At 41.3% G+C, this 21046-nt stretch overlaps 1 protein-coding gene across 4 annotated transcripts in view; it reads right to left on the minus strand.

The window, feature by feature from the left end:
• csmd3b (CUB and Sushi multiple domains 3b) overlaps positions 1-21046 on the minus strand; it is a 404527-nt gene that overhangs the window by 127997 nt on the left and 255484 nt on the right. For 2 of the 4 annotated variants that reach the window (XM_082522479.1, XM_082522478.1), the window contains exons 7-9: positions 17378-17455; positions 13402-13489; positions 13130-13254 (exon numbers count right to left, since the gene is read on the minus strand). In XM_082522479.1, coding sequence (XP_082378605.1) covers positions 13130-13254; positions 13402-13489; positions 17378-17455 — 291 coding nt within the window. Of the gene's footprint in view, positions 1-1048; positions 1174-13129; positions 13255-13401; positions 13490-17377; positions 17456-21046 lie in introns of those variants that run through there. The other 2 variants (XM_082522480.1, XM_082522481.1) reach the window with 2 other exon arrangements.

The raw sequence follows: 21046 nt of genomic DNA on the forward strand, positions 1-21046 counted from the left end.
AGAGACAACCTTATATAGTTCTTTTCTGTTTCTATGTTTCTCTGTCTTACTGTCTTTGCAAGAGTCCCGCCTGACCATACCCAGTTGTTTCGTGTTTCCCTAATTCTCATAGCATCCTCAGCTGACCTGCTCTAGTGTTTAGCTCACAGCGGTTTATACACCGATAGATATGTAGAGATAAAGTGTGTGTTTGTGAACATGTGTGCACGCTAGGGTTGCGCGTGAGAAATGATTTAACTGAATGTCTCAAGACTTGTGTGTAAGCTCGTGTTTGCGAGTGCACTGACAGCTCAATCAGCGTGTCCTGAACGAATGGCCAGCCCATCACCGTGCCCACAGCAAAACGGGCATGATGTTGCTATAGCAATAGCGCACAGAGAGACTTATCACCAGAATTACCAGAGGAGCTAACATCGCATAACTTACGCTGAACTCCATCTGTCTCTCAGCCTGCATCTGTCTGTCTTTCGCTCAGTCTGTCTCTCCAGGTCTTTTATTTTCATGTCTTAGTCCCCTTATGAGCCATTGAATGTAGCTCATGGTTTACATAACGCTCTATCATTTGTTCTCAGTGTCTCTTCATTACCTTTCATACCTATTTTTCTTGCTTTCTCTTCCTGTGTCTTTTGGACGTTTCACCTGGCAGTGGGGCGCTGTGCTGATATATATTTCCATTTAATACTACTTTGTACTACTTGTCAGAGGCAACTGTTATATTTTCTACTGCACTAAACTCTTGTAAAGGTCTCATCACGTGTTAAGTTCCTAGTAAATAATTGAAATATGGCCCATATGATGATCACATACATTTTACATGCTGTTGTAGATAAAACTATTTTCCAGTGTTGAGCTTAAAGCAATTAAAATTACACCTCCTCCCCGATTTTTAACTCGCTACAACAACAAACCCATACTGTTACTCACAAAAACTCACTTACAGTATTTTTTCAAGAACTAAAATTGATATTTGACATAATTTCTTCACAATACCTGAATTAAGAAAATTCCTGTACATTTAACATACTAACTCAGCAAACTGTTACTTAACTGTGCTTGCACATCAACACAATCCTGAATTTCGATGACCTTAACTGTGTTTGCTCTCTTCCTCATACTTCCCTAACAGCAGGGAAAGATATGGTTCTTTCTTTGCCATAAAGTCTGTGTGACAGAACCCAAAGTCCATAAAAATCAATCTGATAAGCCTGTTTTAAAGCAGCCATTTTTGCATGGAATAGTAGGTAAACACAGATGTTGCTAATGACATTAATTAAAACTGTGTACCACAATACAAATGACCTTTCGTTATTACAATTACTAACACCTGTGTTTACCTGCTATTTTGTGCCAGAATGGCTGCTTTGATGTAGGTCTGCACCCAGAGTTTTGGATTCACAGGTGAGAAATGGGCGGTGGAAACCATTGCAGCATATGTGTGTATGAGGTTGGCATCTTAGCTTTCGGATCTGGAGTCAGTTTTGTAGAATATAGGTGTGAAAAATCATTTTATTTTAAATACAAATTTCTATTTATACATATTCATATATTTTTATGCAAAACAGTTTTACCAAGCCATCAGAAATCTAATTAAATTCCTGGCAAACAGAAACCATATCACCCGCCAGTGTGTCTGAGCTTAAGGTGGCTAAAACCTTGTGAAGTTACAGAACTGGTTTCTAGAGATATCTGGGTTTTTAATTTCAAATGTTTCATTATTTAGAAAACATATATGTCATTTGACCCACTGTTAACATACACACAGTATGCTGGATTGAAGACATTTGACATGTATTTATAATAGCACAATTGTAATGCCTGTCAGTGTGTGTAAGTTGAACGTCTGTCTCTGTGTTTCTCTGTATCGCTTTCTCTTCCTCTCATAATTATTTATGTTGGCACACAGTATACAGGGTTTAAAGCCAAAAGAGCCACACTATCATTGAAGCGATAATGAACTGCAGATCAAATTAAAAAGAAGAAAAAAGTGATGATAAATACATATTGCTGAAATCAAGAGCGTGGTTAAGTAAATGCTTTAGGCAGGAATAGTACGGAGTGTGTGTGTGTAACAACATATACACTTTGTTTTTATATTTTCAGATCAAGCAGAATCCCCCAGGACTCTCCCTCTCTTTTTCTGTCTCTCACTCTATCACACTTAGACAAACACGCTTACCCACATAAACCACTGGGATGTGAACCAAAATTAAATGGTGTTCCAGGCAAGAAACACATTGCCAAAGTCCATAGTGTAGCTCCAACGCCCTTGCAAACATCTCCCCAAAGTTTTGTTTTATAGATTCAGAGCATAACTGACGCACCCCATAAGCACTGGGAACATTGCTCTGAGAATGTTTTTGAATTTTAATACTGTTTAGCGTCACAATAGAGTCCCTGGGGGGGGTGCTGGAAGGTGCTCCACCTGGAGACTCTGTTGTCCTACTGGGAGACTTCAATGCTCACGTGGGTAACGACAGCGAGACCTGGAGGGGCGTGATTGGGAGGAACGGCCTCCCTGATCTGAACCCGAGCGGTGCTTTGTTATTGGACTTCTGTGCTAATCACAGTTTGGCCATAACGAACACCCTGTTCGAACATAAGAGTGTCCATAAGTGCACGTGGCACCAGGATGCTCTAGGCCGTAGGTCGATGATCGATTTTGTAATCGTATCACCAGACCTGCGACCATATGTTCTGGACACTCGGGTAAAGAGAGGGGTTGAGCTGTCAACTGATCACCACCTGGTGGTGAGTTGGATCAGGTGGCGGGGGAGGACGCTGGACAGACCTGGTGCACCTAAACGCGTAGTGAGGGTGTGCTGGGAACGTCTAGCAGAGGCCCCAGTCCGCGAGATCTTCAACGCACACCTCCGGCAGAGCTTCAACAGCATTCCGAGGGAGACTGGGGACATTGAGTCCGAATGGACCATGTTCAGCGTCTCCATTGCCGAAGCTGCTGCATTGAGCTGCGGCCGCAAGGTGGTTGGTGCCTGCCGTGGTGGTAATCCCCGAACCAAATGGTGGACACCAGAGGTGAAGGGAGCCACCAGGCTGAAGAAGGAGACCTATCGGGCTTGGTTAGCCTGTGGGACTCCGGAGGCAGCCGACAGGTATCGACAGGCCAAGCGGAATGCGGCTCGGGCAGTGGCTGAAGCAAAAACTCGGGTGTGGGAGGAGTTCGGAGAGGCCATGGAAAAAGACTTTCGGACTGCCTCGAAGAGATTCTGGCAAACCGTCAGGCGTCTCAGGAGGAAAGCGGTGCTCTACCTGCACTGTGTATAGTGCTGGCGGAGCGCTGTTGACGTCGACTGAGAAAATTGTCGGGCGGTGGAAGGAATACTTCGAGGACCTCCTTAATCCCACTGACACGTCTTCCGGGGAGGAAGCAGAGTCTGGGGATGAGGGGTGTGACCCACCGATTTCCGGGGGCGAGGTCACTGAGGCAGTTAAACAACTCCTTGGTGGCAGAGCCCCTGGTGTCGATGAGGTCCGCCCCGAGTTCCTGAAGGCTCTGGACGTTGTAGGGCTGTCTTGGTTGACACGTCTCTGCAATGTTGCGTGGAGATCAGGGGCAGTACCTGTGGACTGGCAGACCGGGGTGGTGGTCCCCATCTTCAAGAAGGGGGACCGGAGGGTGTGTTCCAACTACAGGGGGATCACACTCCTCAGCCTCCCCGGGAAAGTCTATGCCAGGGTGCTGGAGAGGAGGGTTCGTCCGCTAGTCGAACCTCGGATACAGGAGGAACAATGCGGTTTTCGTCCTGGTCGCGGAACACTGGACCAGCTCTTTGTCCTCTCGAGGATACTTGAGGGTACATGGGAGTTTGCCCAACCAGTCTACATGTGTTTTGTGGACCTGGAGAAGGCATTCGACCGTGTCCCTCGGGGCGTCCTGTGGGAGGTGTTGCGCGAGTATGGGGTGTCTGGCCCATTGCTACGGGCCATTCAATCCCTATACAACCGTTGCAAGAGCTTGGTTCGCATTGCCGGCAATAAGTCGGACTCGTTCCCGGTGGGTGATGGGCTCCGCCAGGGCTGCCCTTTGTCTCCGGTTCTGTTCATAATTTTTATGGACAGGATTTCTAGGCGCAGCCAAGTGGCGGAGGGCTTTCGCTTTGGTGGCCTCAGAATCTCATCTCTGATTTTTGCGGATGATGTGGTTCTGTTGGCTTCATCGGGTGAGGGCCTCCAGCTCGCACTGGAGCGGTTCGCAGCCGAGTGTAACGCAGCGGGAATGAGGATCAGCACCTCCAAATCTGAGGCCATGGTTCTCAGCCGGAAAAGGGTGGAGTGCCCACTCCGGGTCGGGGATGAGTTCCTGCCCCAAGTGGAGGAGTTTAAGTATCTCGGGGTCTTGTTCGCGAGTGATGGGAGAAGGGAGCTGGAGATCGACAGACGGATTGGGGCTGCGGCTGCAGTAATGCGGACGCTGCACCGGTCAGTCGTGGTGAAGAGGGAGCTGAGTGTAAAAGCGAAGCTCTCAATTTACCGGTCGATCTACGTCCCTACCCTCACCTATGGCCACGAGCTGTGGGTAGTGACCGAAAGAACGAGATCGCGGATACAAGCGGCGGAAATGAGCTTCCTCCGAAGGGTGGCTGGCCTCTCCCTTAGAGATAGGGTGAGAAGTTCGGCCATCCGGGAGGGGCTTAGAGTAGAGCAGCTGCTGCTCCACATCGAAAGGAGCCAGCTGAGGTGGTTCGGGCATCTGGCAAGGATGCCCCCTGGGCGCCTCCTGGGCGAGGTGTTCCAGGCATGTCCCACCGGGAGGAGGCCCCGGGGCAGACCCAGGACACGCTGGAGAGATTATATCTCTCGGCTGGCCTGGGAACGCCTTGGTATTCCCCCGGACAAGCTGGAGGAGGTGGCTGGGGAGAGGGAGGTCTGGACCTCTTTGCTTAGGCTGCTACCCCCGCGACCCGACCTCGGATAAGCGGATGAAGATGGATGGATGGATGGATAGCGTCACAATATTTTGGCTTCCTCCAGACTGATTTGCCTTACACTCAAGGTCTATAACTCTGCTTTCTCAGCAGGGTGGCCTTTGTGGTTAGTGAATCGTCCCCACAGTGGAAGCTTAGCTTCAATCATCCATACTGCTATACCTGCTGAAGCATACCAAGGACACGTAACCCTTAAGAGTTCCAAATTATCTGCCTGGCCCTCTACCTCACTGCCCCTCAGACAGCATAAAGAGCAGTGGATGTTAGGATGCCTGGGTCGTTGACCCAGGGTTTTTGAGTCTATTATATTATTTATCATTTCTAGTCTTTGGTTTCTTTGTTAGAGTTCTGTCTTATGGTTTATGTCTCTGTGTAATCCTTAGTTGCTGTCTCCCCTGTCGGCTATATCTCCGTGTCTGTGTCTGCCCTGGTCCCACGTCTCTGTTCCCTCTGTAGTGCCTGCCTGTGAGTCTGTCTGTAAGTTCAGTCCCTGTTATGTTTCCTGTTTTACTTTGAAAGTCCATGTCTCATGTAAATGCGTCTGGTTGTGCTTCCTTTGTCTCGTTAGGCCTGATTTGCCCCAGCTGTGTTTCCCTCCTGTTACCCATTCCCTGATTGCTCCTCTGTGTATTTAAGCCCTGTGTTTCTCTGTGTCCGTGTTGCAATCTACCCCTATCTTGCGGTGTGTTCTGTCTGTGTAAGTGTATTTTGTATTCCTAGTTTTGGTGCCCTTTTGAGTTCACGTCTGTCTCCGGAGTCTGCACTTTGGGTCCTTTTCCTGCCTGCACACAGCCGTTTCATAACAGTGGATGAGAGACAAGTCACACAGAAAATACAATCAGATATCAAATCAGATTTTTTTTTTTTTTACAATTATACCTTTACCATTAAATTTCTATTAGTTTGCCTTACATATTGTGCACAGGCAGTTTAAAGTAAACTTTTTGCTATGGAGTACCAAAGGACACTGAGCTTTGATCTCAGGAACCAGTCGCTGTCCATCATAAATTGCTTACGAGCGTCTTACCTGTGTTCTACCTGTGAGCTATTGCGGCTGCCTCAAGACTTGTTGTCAGTAAAAAGACAGTATCCCCATGACATCAGCTGCCTGCAGCATTAAACATTTAACAAGTCATTAAGTGAAGGTTGCGATGCTGTTGTCAGTCTTTGTAGGTCCCTTTAATCTCGACAAGCAAAGAATGCAAAGAGTGAACAAAAAGAGGTAATACTGAAAAACTTGTGATTACTTTGGTTGCTGGCAGATTTAAATGGTTGCCTGTAGTTTACATTAAAATATATCTAACTGTCTGTAAACACATGCCAATGGTTGTGGAGAGACATTAAAACTATAGCTAGTGCAAAATAGAGATTTTGAAACATGCTGGTTGCAGCGGTAAGGCACAAGTTTTACTATGGAAGTGAACTGGTTCGTGTAACACTTTTTCAGGATTCACTAATGCTCATCAAGTAGTTAGCGAATCGTTACTGACAAGTTGGCCCCTTCCATGCAAAACATGACAAAACATAACTGCAGGAATCTGTTAGTGTCCAAAGCAATGGCATGGTAGTTTTTGGTGCATTGCACTCTTGTGACCAGTTTCACCTATCGGCAGCCAGCAACCTCCAACAACCATTTGCCAACCAAATGGACAATACACATTTGTCCAAGGTCATTGACTGTTATCTAGGCCTAAAATCCAAATTACCAGTGCCAGTATTTGATACTGAGCTAAGCATGTTAAGAAAAGCTGAACAGATTCAAGACAGTTCAATTTTTCCTAATAATGAGGTAAAGATTACAACTTAGATTATGATAACTGAGGAAACATCCTGACTAAAGTTAATTTCTTGGTAAATAAATGTGACTTGATTAATTGTTGACATAGTTGACCAAGGACAGGTAATCTAAAACAAACTTCTAAATTGTTTTTCATGGAAAGAATCAGGGCCATTTTCTTATTGAAAAAAGGGAAAAACTTTTTTTACTCAACTAAGAAATCTATCAAGTTTGAGTATAAATTCGATTTTTTTAAAAGCTGTATCTGTATCAGGTTTGTGTCAGATTGGAGATCAGAAGTTTCTGCAGGATGGTCAAACTGACTCTTTTAACAGGCTGTCTACAGGAGCAGATAGATTGACCAATGGACACAGACAATGATTGATGACATCATTAAGCTGGAACACAGTGTTCCACTGGCCCTCGTTCTGGTTGGAGCTTTAATGGGTACACACACAAAAAATTGGGTAGACACACAGACACTAACGCACACGGAAAAAAACACACACACATACAGAGCAATGCCTGCGCATTACGGTTTCTCCCCTTTTCTTCTCTATTATTGGAAATCAACATATGCGCATGTGAGTCTGTGTCTATCCAGCTGATATATAGCACCCTTCATTGAGTCAGTATATTCAGGCAGATCAACTGAACACCCCTGGAGTTCACACACACAGAGACAGAGAGAAAGAGCTGGCTCAGTGGCCTTGCCATCTGTCCATTAATCAAGGTGCCACATGGACCGACTCCCTCTTTCTCTCAGTCTTTCTCTCTCTTTCTCTCATAAAGTGGTGGACAGAGGGACATTGCAGTTTGATGGCTTATTTTATACTTTTTTTTATTTGGTTTTGTATTTGTTCTGTTGTATCTAATAAACTGATTACTGTTCTGTGTCCATCTTGCAGTTGTTGTTTTTCTAAAAATATATATCTATCAACCTCTTTCTGGTGGTTATACTGTTGGTATACTGAGAGCAGATTTCTGCAACCACTTTATTTTCCACATAATGTTCCAAAAGAGACATTTAGCTGTATTTAAGTGTTTGACAGGAGTGACCCTTTACAGTTTTTCTCAAATGTTAAAACACAAAAGCCAATCCTGTAACCCAAATGACCAGTAGTCTAAACACATTTACTAAATGTAGCCACCATATTCCAGTACCATAAACACATGTCACATGAAGACACAATTCACAAAACACAACCCTCTGTACTCATAAATCTAAACACATTTTTCCTTGCTAAAACACATGTTGCAAAACAACTCTGCTCATATCCTCAAATGAAAGCCCATGTGATGCAAAATGCTTGCCACAGTCACCAATCTTTGAACACAGGGAACACACCTGGCGTCATTCACTACACACAATGACTCAAAATTGAAGACACTTGTTGCTAATGCTGTACCCACATGTAAAAGCAAGTTCAGAGTGCACAGTATGCTGAAGGTTCCAAACAAACACAATGGATGAAGGCAGAGTCAGGGGAAGAGGAATTTGATGCAGAGGAGGGAGAAGAGCTGGCCCTGGAAGAAGAGGAGCAGGCCAATGAGGAAGAGGAGTTCAAATGAGAGGAGGAAGAGGAGCGACCAACGAGGAAGAGGAGAAGGCCAACATGGGAGAGGAGAAGGTCCAGGAGGGAGAGCAAGACAACCTCGCACCATCATTACGGACGAGATGCGAGCAACAGCTCAGCGACATGATGCCGCACAGTGATTGTGGTGTGTGTGTGGTGTGAATAACGTAAATAAAAAAACTTCACACCCTGTTCATGTTTTCAAGATTACTGTTGTGTGCAATAGATTCTGTTTTTGCATTGAGTTGTGTTACAGTAGTGTACGTACATGCAGGATTTTCTATAGATTTATACTACTCATATGAAACTCACAAATCTAAATGCCTAATCCTCTGCAGAGATCTACGACGATCCGTTACTGTATAGTTTCTAAAATATGCATTGGCAGTTATGAAACAAAGAACCTTCTCACAAATTGAGCATTGTGTTTTCAATTGTTTTGCTGTAGTGTGTAATGCTGTGTATAGTGTTTATAGTTTTGACAGCTTCGAGCTGCTCTCTTGGTGTGGGAGTTTGAGTTTTGCAGTGGGAAGGTGTGGTTGTGTTTGGACATTGGGGGACCTGGTGGTAACGTTTGTGAAATGTGTTTTAGCATTTGAGAAAAACTGTAATAAGTCAGCTGGCTTGATGCTTCCTGACAGATTGCCTCTCTCAATGTTATTCATGAGTTTCCACTTTAGCTATTGGCTGGTTGGCTGTAAAGGTCAAATCTGAGCTGTGTTCAGTTAAACACGGCCCTTATCTCACACCGTTTTGTTCAACACAATGAAATAAAGTAACCTAAAGAGGGACACTTTTCTCCGTGAGGTTCAAATGTTTACTTGCTTACCTGTTGAACTCTCCTTTGCCAGCGGAGGTGCAAACAGAGGCATAGGGCCATTTTCATTGGGATCAAGTACAAATTTTTGCGCCTGCATCTGTTTCATAATTGTGTGGATTAAAATGAATGCACTGGCGCCAAAGTGGAGAGCAGTGCAGGGTGGTGTTTATATATTTGGAGCCTGATTTTTTGGTTGGCTTGTGCATTTTTTAATAATATTTAATTGGAATTTCCACCACCTCAGAGAATCTCTTCAAACACTGTTGGTAACCTAACAGATTAATTTGTTTATCAGAATATGAACTCAATTTTCGATGATTTTCTGCTGGAGTTGTAACTCACACAAATTGCATGTTTACACAGTTGTTTGGAGTATTCACTTTACTACAGACAAATATAGTCCACTTAGGCGCAATGTAGTAAAAACAAGATTGTTATTTCCATCTGCAGTAGTTTATATTTAGCTGGATGGCTCTGTTCTGGGACCTCCTTGCCATTCTACGCACATATTTACAAAGCTGGATGCAGCGAGAGCAGCAGAAAGATCTCCTGGTCCGTAACAGAGCAGATGTGACACTCATTAAGACAGATTCAAGACTGAAATGAGTGGTTCTGGTGGATGTGGGTTGCAAAGTGGCTTGCTAATGCCACAGGCGGTGAAATCAGCTGTAATCAGCTGGGCTGTGCTTGACTTTGTGGCCAGCCCGTACTATCCTCAATTTGATTGGCTGCAATAAAAAACATTGTTCATTGTATAATGTTACTGAAGTTGTAACACTGTAACAATTTTTTTCTCACCACGAAGGATAAAGAATTTCAATTACAATTAGAAACAAATGATACACAAAATAAAGTAAGCTGATTGTCCATAGCTTGACCACCATCACCTAAAAAACACATCATCACTACAGCTGTTGTCATAGTAGCCCTTTTATTAACGCATGCAGACCCACTCGAGCTCCTCCTCCTGATCCTCTTGCCACTTTGTAATTTATATAGCACCAACAACAGCTGCCTCAAGGTGCTTTGTATTGTGAGGTAAGACCCTACAATAACACAGAGAAAACCCCAACAATCATATGTCCACCTATGACCAGGTCATTGGCAGCCGTGGGAAGAAAAAATTCCCTTTTAAGAGGAAGAAACCTCAGGAAGAAACAGGCCTAGACAGGGGCAGCCATCTGGTTGGAGGTGAAGACAGGGAGAAAACATTTCCACCAGAACTAAAACTGAACCAAAATGAAGCAGTCACACATGAACTTGTATTCAGTGTAACAGGCCCGAAGAATCCCCGTATTCTTTGATATAGCACCTACTGCTGCACTGCTACTGACTGTTAAAAAAGGAGTTTTCCAAAGGTAGAAAAGAAAAAGGCATCAAATGATGATGATAGTTCAGACCACTTCTAGACAACAGAAAAGGCGATTCTGCTCTCAGTCTATTAGCTCAAGATGAACCTGCCTTCGCCTTTAAGGCAAGCGAGAAAGGTTCAGAATTTCAATATTAGATTTTCGTCTGTGAGGGATTCTTTTTTGAATAGCTTTATAGATGGAGCAGAAGTCTCTACATTCTTCTGCCTGCTTTTCAGCTAAGCCATCAAAAGCTTTTAATGTATATGTACCATGTTTACAGTTGCAGAGTATTGTGGTTAGTGTTTTCTGGTTTTTATTTCCTGTGATCCTGGCATATAGCTCAAAATAAGCCTCAGCATTGTTGTCAGAAAGATGTGATTCTCGTATTACACGCACTTTGTCCTTCAAACAACCTCGCTGTGGGTTTTTCTCGGATTTACGGAACTTTTGAAGATGGACGCCTTTCTGTTTCACTGCTTCAGCAATGCCGGAGAGACACACGCTGGATAACAGTTACGCACAGCGGTACTGGGAGGAGTAGTGTCACAGAAAAGTTCTGCCACCCATTTTTAACAATATTACAGTCACAATCAGCACAGGTAGTGGGTCATTCAGTATCACCTATGATTAATAAAGGTACATTTGTCAGACATAATGTACAGAATGGTGAACATTAAATATAACTGTTCCTATTGTTGGCCTCTGAACATAAGGTGGCAAGAACTGCTTTTAAACAGCTTATAGGTGGGGACAATGTTGGAGTAACAGTGCCCTCCATTGTGAAACACTTAAAACAACAAAGATCAGCTGGCAAAAAAAAAGACTAGTTACTTAGCAACAGCAACGAAACAGGATGGTGCACTCTGTCACGGCTTTGTCAAAAAGTTGTTCATGGTTTTGATTTTTTCTGTATTTCTTTTCTTCTTCTTCTTTTTTTACTGTGTATTATACCCACCAGAGCTTTAACAATGCACACCTGCTGCTCTGAAGTTACAGCAGCTCTGCGGAAATGTCTCACTCTGCCCACACGCTTTTCCTGCAAATATCCCTGCTGACGAATGGCTCTGTTTCCCAGTGATAGAGGTCATCCCATTTAACCACTCACTGCTCCGAGGCACAACACCAGTGACTTAAATGTCATTGGCAGTCATCCTTTGGGGAGACTTTAGCCCCTCATCACATCCAGGTAAATGTAAGGCTTGATTGGCTTAATGTCAGTAGCTGTATTTAATTGCTCATTATAAAATATTTAGTGATAATGACTCCCTGTTAGCTATTAATGATGATAAAGAGCCAATCAAAAGGTATTAGCACTGTAATATCTCTAAAAATGGGTTAGATGGTAATAAGGCTGATTGGTGGGAACCAACAAGTTATACATGATATATTCTACCTGCTTAAAAAGGATCTGTGCTCACACAGTACCAAAAACCTTAATGATGGTCACTTCCCGTGTTTGGTTCACAAGAGAAACCTGAGGCTAAAGTCGAGGCACGAGGTCATATGGTGACCAGCGGGCAAGAGACCACGACCAACAGCTGGCTAACACCTGGAGGTCCTGCTCAGGTATCTCTGAGCAAGACACTTCATCCCTCCTGAACGCTACAGTGCAACTCACCTTTTGCCCAAAATGTAACTGTTGTTCATATGTTGCTTTTTATGTTGGATTCAGTCAGTTTTAATTCCAGCGAGACTGTGATTTCAGCCTAAAGTAGGTGTGACATTTTCCAGCGTCTCTCTACCCTCTTTCTTCACTTTTTCGATTTCTCTGCCCCCACTTCTTAGTTCCTTTTGTGTCTGTATGTTAGTAATTATTAGTTAGAGGTTCAAATATTCCACTCTCACACACACATGCATGCCCACGCACAGCCGCACACACACACGGACCCATTCCCAGAGAATATTGGTTTTTATGTTAAAGTATGTGTCTCCAGCCACGGACTGAAGCCAAGTGAAGGAAGACATGACAAACGACTTTGGCATTTAACATGACAGACGCCCTCTCTCTCTGTCTCCCTCGTTCCGTCTTTGTGTGCGCGCGTGTGTGTGTGTGTTGTAAGTATGAATCTATAACAGTAGCAAATGTTAAAAAAAAATCCAGAAAAAGAAAATCAAACATTCTCAATGAGGTCAATGATTAAAGTCTGTAGTCACTTATGTAACCATATGCAGAGTGATTGCATAACTTGTGTCACCTAAAAATAAATTGTAGTGGTAATTGTGTTTTTTCATTTGTGTGCTATTTTAATTAAGATCAAATCTGGTGCTTGTGTAGAGGAGTGTTTACACCCTACTGTGTTTACTTCATTTGAGGTCCTAAACAATCACTATCATAGCTCCCCTGATGAAAGCATACAGCCGTAGCATGTTACTGAGTCGCTACACTGCAAACATTGGATTATACTTTGTTTTGTTTCGTAATTTTATAGCTAACGGCTTGAAACAGTAATGGGATTTTCGTTCCACTGTAAACTCAGCCCTGTTCAACTCAAACTGATGATAAGCCAAGGTAACTGACTGACCACAGTTACACATGCACATGGAGTCACCCATGGACAGTTAGCAGGTTTCATATTTCATATTTGTGATTACAGCAGATTTCTGTATGTGTGCCTGTGATGTATATGCTGGTGTGGGTACACAAGGAAGGCATTTCTTACCTTTGCAGACAGGTCTGTGGTCACTCCATGCTGCAAACACTTCTGCTACTCTCTGGCAGCTGATACTTTTGCTGCCCTGTAGAACATAGTCTTCTCCGCAGCTAAAGTGCACCACACTCCCAAAGCTATGCAAAATGGAAAAAAAATAATAACATAGTGTAAGAAAAAAAAGAAACACAGGTATAAAATGTTTATGCTGCAAAGATTCTGTACAGATGTGCATTTGTGCATTTCTGTTAAAAAGCAACTACGCCAGTGTTTTTCAATTGTACCTGAAGTCATTGCCATGGCGTTTTCCATTCTCTGGCTCTCCTGGGTCTGGGCAGGAGTTAGAAGCCTGTCTCACACCGCCTTCATTTACTACACAGAGAGACAGACAGGTGGAGAGCCGAGGAAACACGGTTTAGATGAAGACAGACAGAAGAAGTATTTGGTTCACTGGATTCCACGAGCAATCTTTCTCTGAAGGTTTAGTTTTCTGACTGCTATACATTATGAAACTCATTTTTATGCTCACATAAATACACTGTAATTCGAAATTTACCATCAAATCAACATGGTACTGCTTCAATGCGCCCTCGCATCTGTCATTCCTCTGAATGACAGATGTGAGGGTGCCTTTAGTTTTAGCTTAGGAAATCTGCCTGCTTTATCACTCATTCGCTTTACAATCAGCAGTGAAAGAAAAAAAAAGTTCGACCAGGAGATAGCCTAACAGACAGGCTAGATGGTGGGGTGGGCTGTAAAGGATGACACAGCACTCCAGACACGATCTTAATTCTCTCACAGACGAGCTAATCTTGACAGTAACCCTCCAAACATCACAGAGGTAGAACAGAGACAACAGACAGGACTGCACAAACACTTTCAGACTGCAACATCAGGACAAACGTGGATCTGACAGGATGAATCTTTACTCAGTATCTCTCTTTAATTATAAGACTGCTGTTGTACTGTTTTTCTTCTGTTTTTTTAATCATTTTCCTTTTGTCTTTCGGTCTGTCCCCTTTGCCCCCATCTATGAATAAAATAACCTCATAGCAGACCGTTTAGACCTTCTTCTTTGTGCAGCAACAGTTTTACTTTTTTTAAATGAAACACTGCTGCTTTTTCTGTCCCAAAATAAGGGACGCACCACGTGCCACAGAGCTGTTTCTGGTACATCGCAGCAAAGCAAAAAGTATTAGTAGTAATACGGTATCTTAATGAGCTGCATTCCATTGATGTTCTATTTCGACCCACGTGAGAGGATATTTCCTTAATGAGATCAGGGTGAGGGTAAACTTATTTAATTTACCCTCGAGTTTCTCACAGTTTTTCATTCAGACCAGTGAATACAGAATTAGGCCCCTCTGAGGATTTTTGAGTTTTTTTCTTCTGCTTCTTCCCAGTCTGTCATCCTTTCCTAATGTCTAGTGTCAGCAGAATATTACTAGAGGCAGAAATCAGCCTGGTGTGCTTATTTATTTCGGCTATAGAGCAAATAAAACAGCCCGTGGTGTATTTTGATATTCAAATGCAAGGAGTGATATTCAATTTAGAGGGAATAATAGTTTAGTGTGGTATAATAATCAGTTTATTTTTAAAGCATAGAGTAGACAACAGTGCGGCACTGTTCTCTTGATTACTAATTTCATTAGGATGATTAAATTACGAGTGGAAGAACATAATTCTATTTGTGTTATTTGGATGATGAATATAATATCAAAATGATTATCTTTTTTTAACTTTGCATGTTTTGGTTTTGTATTTTATTTATGTGTATAGGTTTTGCTGCTCTAATTAGTCAGCGTCCCCCTCATCTAAAGAAAGGCTCTTTGCAATGAACACGGGTTAAAAAAAAGAAAACGTCCTGAATTTGCAAGAAATTTAAACAAGTTTTTTTTACTCAAGAACGCTTACGAAGTCAACTAGTCTCACTGTTTTGAAATTAAAACTCCCTTGCCACGTTGTTTAAGATACTTTCTGGTTTTTTTTAGTGTTCTGCACTGACTCTTGTTGTAAGACAATTGCTGGTGAAAACTGATAAAAAAACAAAAAAACAAACTTTTCTCTTATCTTAACCCCCCCGCAAAAGCCAGACAACCCAATTAGGTGTGACAAACACTGGCCAAGTGATAATACTGCCCATTTCTGTTTTCACATAAACACCTTCCCACCCAGGCTGTCTGGGCTATCTGGCTAACATGTATGTACATGTGTAGTCTGTATCAACAAACCCAGCAGGTGGTTGGTGTGCAGCTCTGTGTGTGTGGATTTGTTAGAGTAGATACTTTGTTGCTTTGTTGGAGCGGCTAATTTGACCATCTGGACTATTAACAGTACAACAGAGGGACTGGTTACAGTATCAGTTCTGTGTACACACAGACAAACACACAAAGCCCACAAAAGTGAACCCACAAACATATACATACATGCACATATACAGAACCACATCTAAGCGCACACGCATGGGCACAGACTGACACACAGACAGGCTTTATGCTTCACTGACGAGTTAAACCAGTTAGAGAAGAACAAATTAGCATCTGAACCAGTCAGAGCCAGACTAATTAACATACAGTACACATTCATATGTGTAGAATCAAACCTCGACCATGGCTCTCCAACCTGTCAAGGAAACTGATGGATCCGCGATGTGCCGAGCCACCACGCTGCGCCTAGCTCAGAACATCGCCTCCCCATCAGCTCATACAGTATTTAAGGCAATTACACACAAACATACAATCACATAAACGCAAGCAAATAAGGAAAACGAGCAAAAAAAAATCAGTGATGTTTAAAAATTCATAATTATCACTCATGCAAACTAATTAACAAGAAGCAAGGCCATCATCTTGGTGTTTTTGCACGTACGGTATTAGTCTCTCGCTCTCGTATTAACACTTATGTGCACTTATCTTCTCATGTCCTTATAGTGTGCAAAAAAATGCATGACTTTGAACCTTCATCTGCATATTTGTGAGTCCATGTGGGGTGTTTAGACTAGGTGGCAAACATAAAAGTATATAACCATCAACACCATTATAGCACACAGATAACTAACCTTCAAAGAGTTGCATAATGTCTGTGCGTACGTGTGTGATGTGAGATGACCGAATAGAGACGCTATAGTAAAGAAGTGTGAAAGAAAGTTGGACTTACATAAAAAATAATGTATGTATCAAGTTAAATGTTGAAAAGTGAGCTCTATTTGCTGGTAATAGCTCTGCTTTTTGTGCATATTCATAGAATGTTGAAAGTTATAATTGTAGAGAAAAATGTAATCATGTAGCCAAATCGGTATTACAGTGGATGAAATGACAAAGGAACCATAGTTCCCTTCGGGATGCCTATTGTGTTAGTTTCCAAGGTGACTTATTCTTATATGTGGGTATTTCAAGTCAGAAGGAACTGTGGTTGCCCACCAAACAAGTGCACTACATTAACAGGGAAGCTCTTATACTTATTATGAGTGCATCCTTGTTATTTTGGAAAGGTTCTAGATATAGACTGCAATATGTAATGGCAGTTTACCTTTCTACCAAATCATCACACATCATGACATAATATATTTTATAAAGTGCAGAAATACATGAAATTGTCTTGGGAGATTTTTTATAAACCCAACAATGGGCTTGAGACCTCAATGATTCATTTATAAAGGTTTGCAGGCTGTGAGAGAAGAGAAGAGAAGAGAAGAGAAGAGAAGAGAAGAGAAGAGAAGAGAAGAGAAGAGAAGAGAAGAGAAGGCAGGAGTGGGCGGTAAACAATATTAACTACAGCTGATTCACATTCCTTGAGCCTAAAGCAAGACCAAAACAAACCATGATTAAACTTATCAGAACAAGCAATGATTAACTATATCAAAGCAAGCAATGAAGAAGTGGGACAGCATGACCAAAATGCATATACAAAATATCAAACAACAAAAACACGCAGCAGTCACAAAAGCATGGCTCTCGTAAAGGCTTTCCAACACATTTGTGAGTTTAAAAAGATCTCATTTTCACATCAGGGGTCAATTTCAGCATTATGCTTTTGTAAATTGTTGCAATCAAATGTCATTTAATAAATAAGAAACACCATTAATTTTGTATTACGAATAATAAGAAGCACAAATGTGTTGAACATAATAGCCCTTATTAAGAGACAAACTTAACAAAAGTAAAACCAAATTAAAAAACAAACATAAAAAAGCCAGTCCAAGCTAACCAAGCCATTGCAAGTTAGTTCATTAGCCAAAGGGACATTAAGATGTGAACTCACATATTGAAAACTTGTTGGTGGAGTCTTTGCCAGGGAATAATTTAACGCCCCGCGATTTAAAATCTACTGATCGCTTCACTGCAGAGGAGAACAGAAAACAGAAAAGAGAAGGAAAATCAGAACAGATTGGATAAAGTGGGGAAAAAAAAATTTGACCTAAAAAAGGATTTTTTTCTTTCTTTTAAATGGCAGATTCTTCTCCCTCACAAAACTGAGAGAGAGAAGAGCAGAGCAGAAAAGAAAGTTACAAATGCAAAGTAAACTTGAAAAAATGGTGGAAACACACAGCTAAGGGGGCAAGAGAAGGCGAGAAGCCGAAAGGGGAAAGAAAGTTGGAGAAATGGGTTTAACAAAAGCACCATTCAGGATTTTTTGTTCATAAGAAGCTTAATCTTTCTCTCTCTCTCTGTCACTCAGACACACACATCAGAAGTGAGGTTGTTTTTGCCGGAAGCCCCATCATATTTTGAACAAAAGCTGGTAAAGGAAAATTGCAGCTTTAATCAAAAGGACAATGATGCAGCTCTGTAATCAAAGCATTCCGATAATGGCATGTTACAAAATAGATGGTTCCTTTAATCAGAGTAACTCCCAGACAAGAAGGAACAAACTGAGGGATCCCTGTCGGCATGAGCTCTGTTTTCTAACACTGGTGACATCATTCGATTGCAAGGTTGGCGATGTTGTGCATGTGCATTAGTACAGTTTAGAACATATGATTACAAGGTATAGATGCAAAATTAATGGGTTAATAATTGATTTTATAAAATAGTAAAAAAAAATCAAAACACTACGCTAATCTAATTTTGTTAAAATAAATGAACACATTATCAACATAAATAATGAAAACACAAATATATCTTGTCCTGAATGACAAAGTACAGTGACAAATCACTTTAATGAATGTCTGATAGAGCGGCTGACAGATATTGCTGTCATTAAGACTTGACTAATCCACTGAAGGATGACAAATGGCGAATGAGTTAATGTTCAACAATTATCCGAATGCTATACTGTACAACGATTACACATACGCACATATATCACTGCTATTATATTAAAAGCAGTTCTATCACATCATGTGTATTTTATGTCAGCAATAACCCCAACATTATTCTCTATGTAGATACATGAACATATCATGCGTCAGTGATACATGCCTGTGTTGTCCATACTGATTAATGCTCCAGGGGTGTAATATTGTGTTACCGTACCAGTAGGTCAATTTCAAGTGCTCCAAATGATAGTGTTGTATCCACGCCAAGAGTCAGAGATATCAATCCTTATTTGCAATCAATGCTAAGCACTTACTTAATCTTAAAATATGGATAATATGGTCAATACATTCTCTAAGCTGGGTAAAAATAATACTGTATTCATGCCATTAACACATTATTACTCTAAGTCTAAACACCAGCAGACAAAAATATGGGCTAGATGAAATGGCTTAAAATAATTGTTTAACTTAAACATCTGCCACACACAGGCCTTAAGACCAGTCAGGGATCCCCATGTAACCACTGGTTGCTAGAGAAAAGTATGTAGTTGGCAACTGGTTGGCAAGAGGTTGCTGGAGGACAGACTTTTAAATTATGTATCAATATGTCAAACTGATCACGAACAAATGTCCGTTTTCCCTTAAATTTTAGAACACTTTGTGCCATAAATTCTCTCGTTAATGAGACTTCTCCAAGCAAATGATGTCTCAGAGCTGCCTAGGGCTGCATCTGTGCACCGCACATACATAAATGCAAAAACACTGACTTCACAGCAATCCACCTACACAAAGAGTTTCATTTATTATTCCTGACAGCAGATTCATAGCTGTTTAAGATGGGGGTGGGGTGGGGGGAGGGAGGGGGTTCTTGATATCTGATATAATAGCAGCTATCACTTAGATAAAAAAGCAGATTTTATAGTTTTTATTTATATAATATAATCAGCAGTGTTTTCATGAAACCCCCCATCTTCCTAATATTTCAAAGTCATTATTTTTTTTATAAATATTCTGGAACAACAGCTGTATTTTATGATGAGAGTGAAGTGAATAAATTTTCCATTCCACTGCATACAGACATGACATCAAAGATTTAATGACTTTTTCTGACATTGGGTGGCTTATTTGATGCAGAAAAGTCGTATAAACAGTATAAAACACAAAAGGGATAAGAAACAATAAAAGTGCAGAGTTGGCGTTACTGCCTTCATATAAAACTGAGGTTTGAAAATGTCCTGGTTGTCATAAATTAAGAACATTAACTGGCAAACTCGTGCTGCTTTTGACAACTGGGGAAGTTGCAAAACAGATCAAAGTCTTACAATCAGGCTTGAAATGCATCCTCTTCGGTTTGGCAGCCGAATATGGGAGTCTGGGCCAAAAATAGTTAAAAGTCAAATTTGTTTTTGCCTATGTAGATTCATTCAGTGTATCAAGCCCTGTTAATATGCATCATAAAACCTGTCCTGTGTGACTATGTATCAAAGTTAAATACGCCCATGTTAATATTCTAGCCTAAAAGCAGCAGCTCTACTGCAAACAACAGATGGAAGGGGCAGATGCATTTATGTAAACCATATTTATGAAGTAAAGTATTTCATATATGGAAAACTATATTCAACAAGCAAAAGCACAACCAAGAGCTCAGCTTAAGTTTCACAGCAATAAATTAGATGCTGAAGCTACATATACAAAAAAGAGAAGGAAAAAAATCAACCGAACCATGTTGTGTGGGTGTGATGTAGGCCTGATGCTTTTCAGACCCAAGTTAAAATCTTTTTTTTATTCCTTGAGCACAACAAAAATAAATACGAAAAGCTACAGCTACCTTGTGCAGAATCCAGATCAATGAGTCACCATTTTTTTTTTAACATTACCAGTCTGTTACCTACAACACTGTTTGTTTTTCCTACAGTAGTTCTTAAAACTGGTAGTGTGGAGCAGAGAGAGTCTCTGTGCCAATGATTCAGACAGATAGGCATCGAGCACTTTGAATTTACCAGCTTTGGACTAGATGCTCATCTCGGGTATTTTAATGTACCTGCATGGGAAAGCAAACATTTACCGTTGTCTAGACTGAAAGCTAGGATTTATAACATAGATGTATCTGTGCTTGTTTCTCTACTCAAACGTTCCCATGGTTAATGTGAGAGTGAATGAGGAATTTTAAATAAAACTCACTGAATAAAAAGTCAAATAGGAGGTGATGTAGCTGACATGTACAAATGACCAATAAATAAAAAAGACCAGGTAGGCCGAACCTCTCAGTCTTTAGCGCCAAGGCTTTGGAATAGTCTCCAACTCCAACTACGCTTTGCTGACTCTGAGGAGTCCTTTAAAAAGCAGTGAAAATAATTTTTTTTAATAAAACTTTCTGTTTTCTTTTCTGTATCTTGCATTTGTGTTGCTATTAAGTATATTTTTAAGTTATAATATTACCCTTTGTTATTCTGTGTTGCTGTACAGAGCTTTGCGCTTGTGAAAAGCACAGCAAATAAACTTTATGGTGCAAGACAGATTGAAGTAGTACCTATTGTAATTAGAAATTGTTAGATTTAATGATGCACTTCATAAGATTTTTAAGTGCTGAATTTTCATATATGTGAAGAACATTTATTTGAATTCATATGTTTAATAACAATAGCAATTGCACAGTAAGTAAAATAGGTGGC

Source organism: Aulonocara stuartgranti (assembly GCF_965226115.1).
Source record: "Aulonocara stuartgranti genome assembly, chromosome: 22".
NCBI classification, from domain to species: domain Eukaryota; kingdom Metazoa; phylum Chordata; class Actinopteri; order Cichliformes; family Cichlidae; genus Aulonocara; species Aulonocara stuartgranti.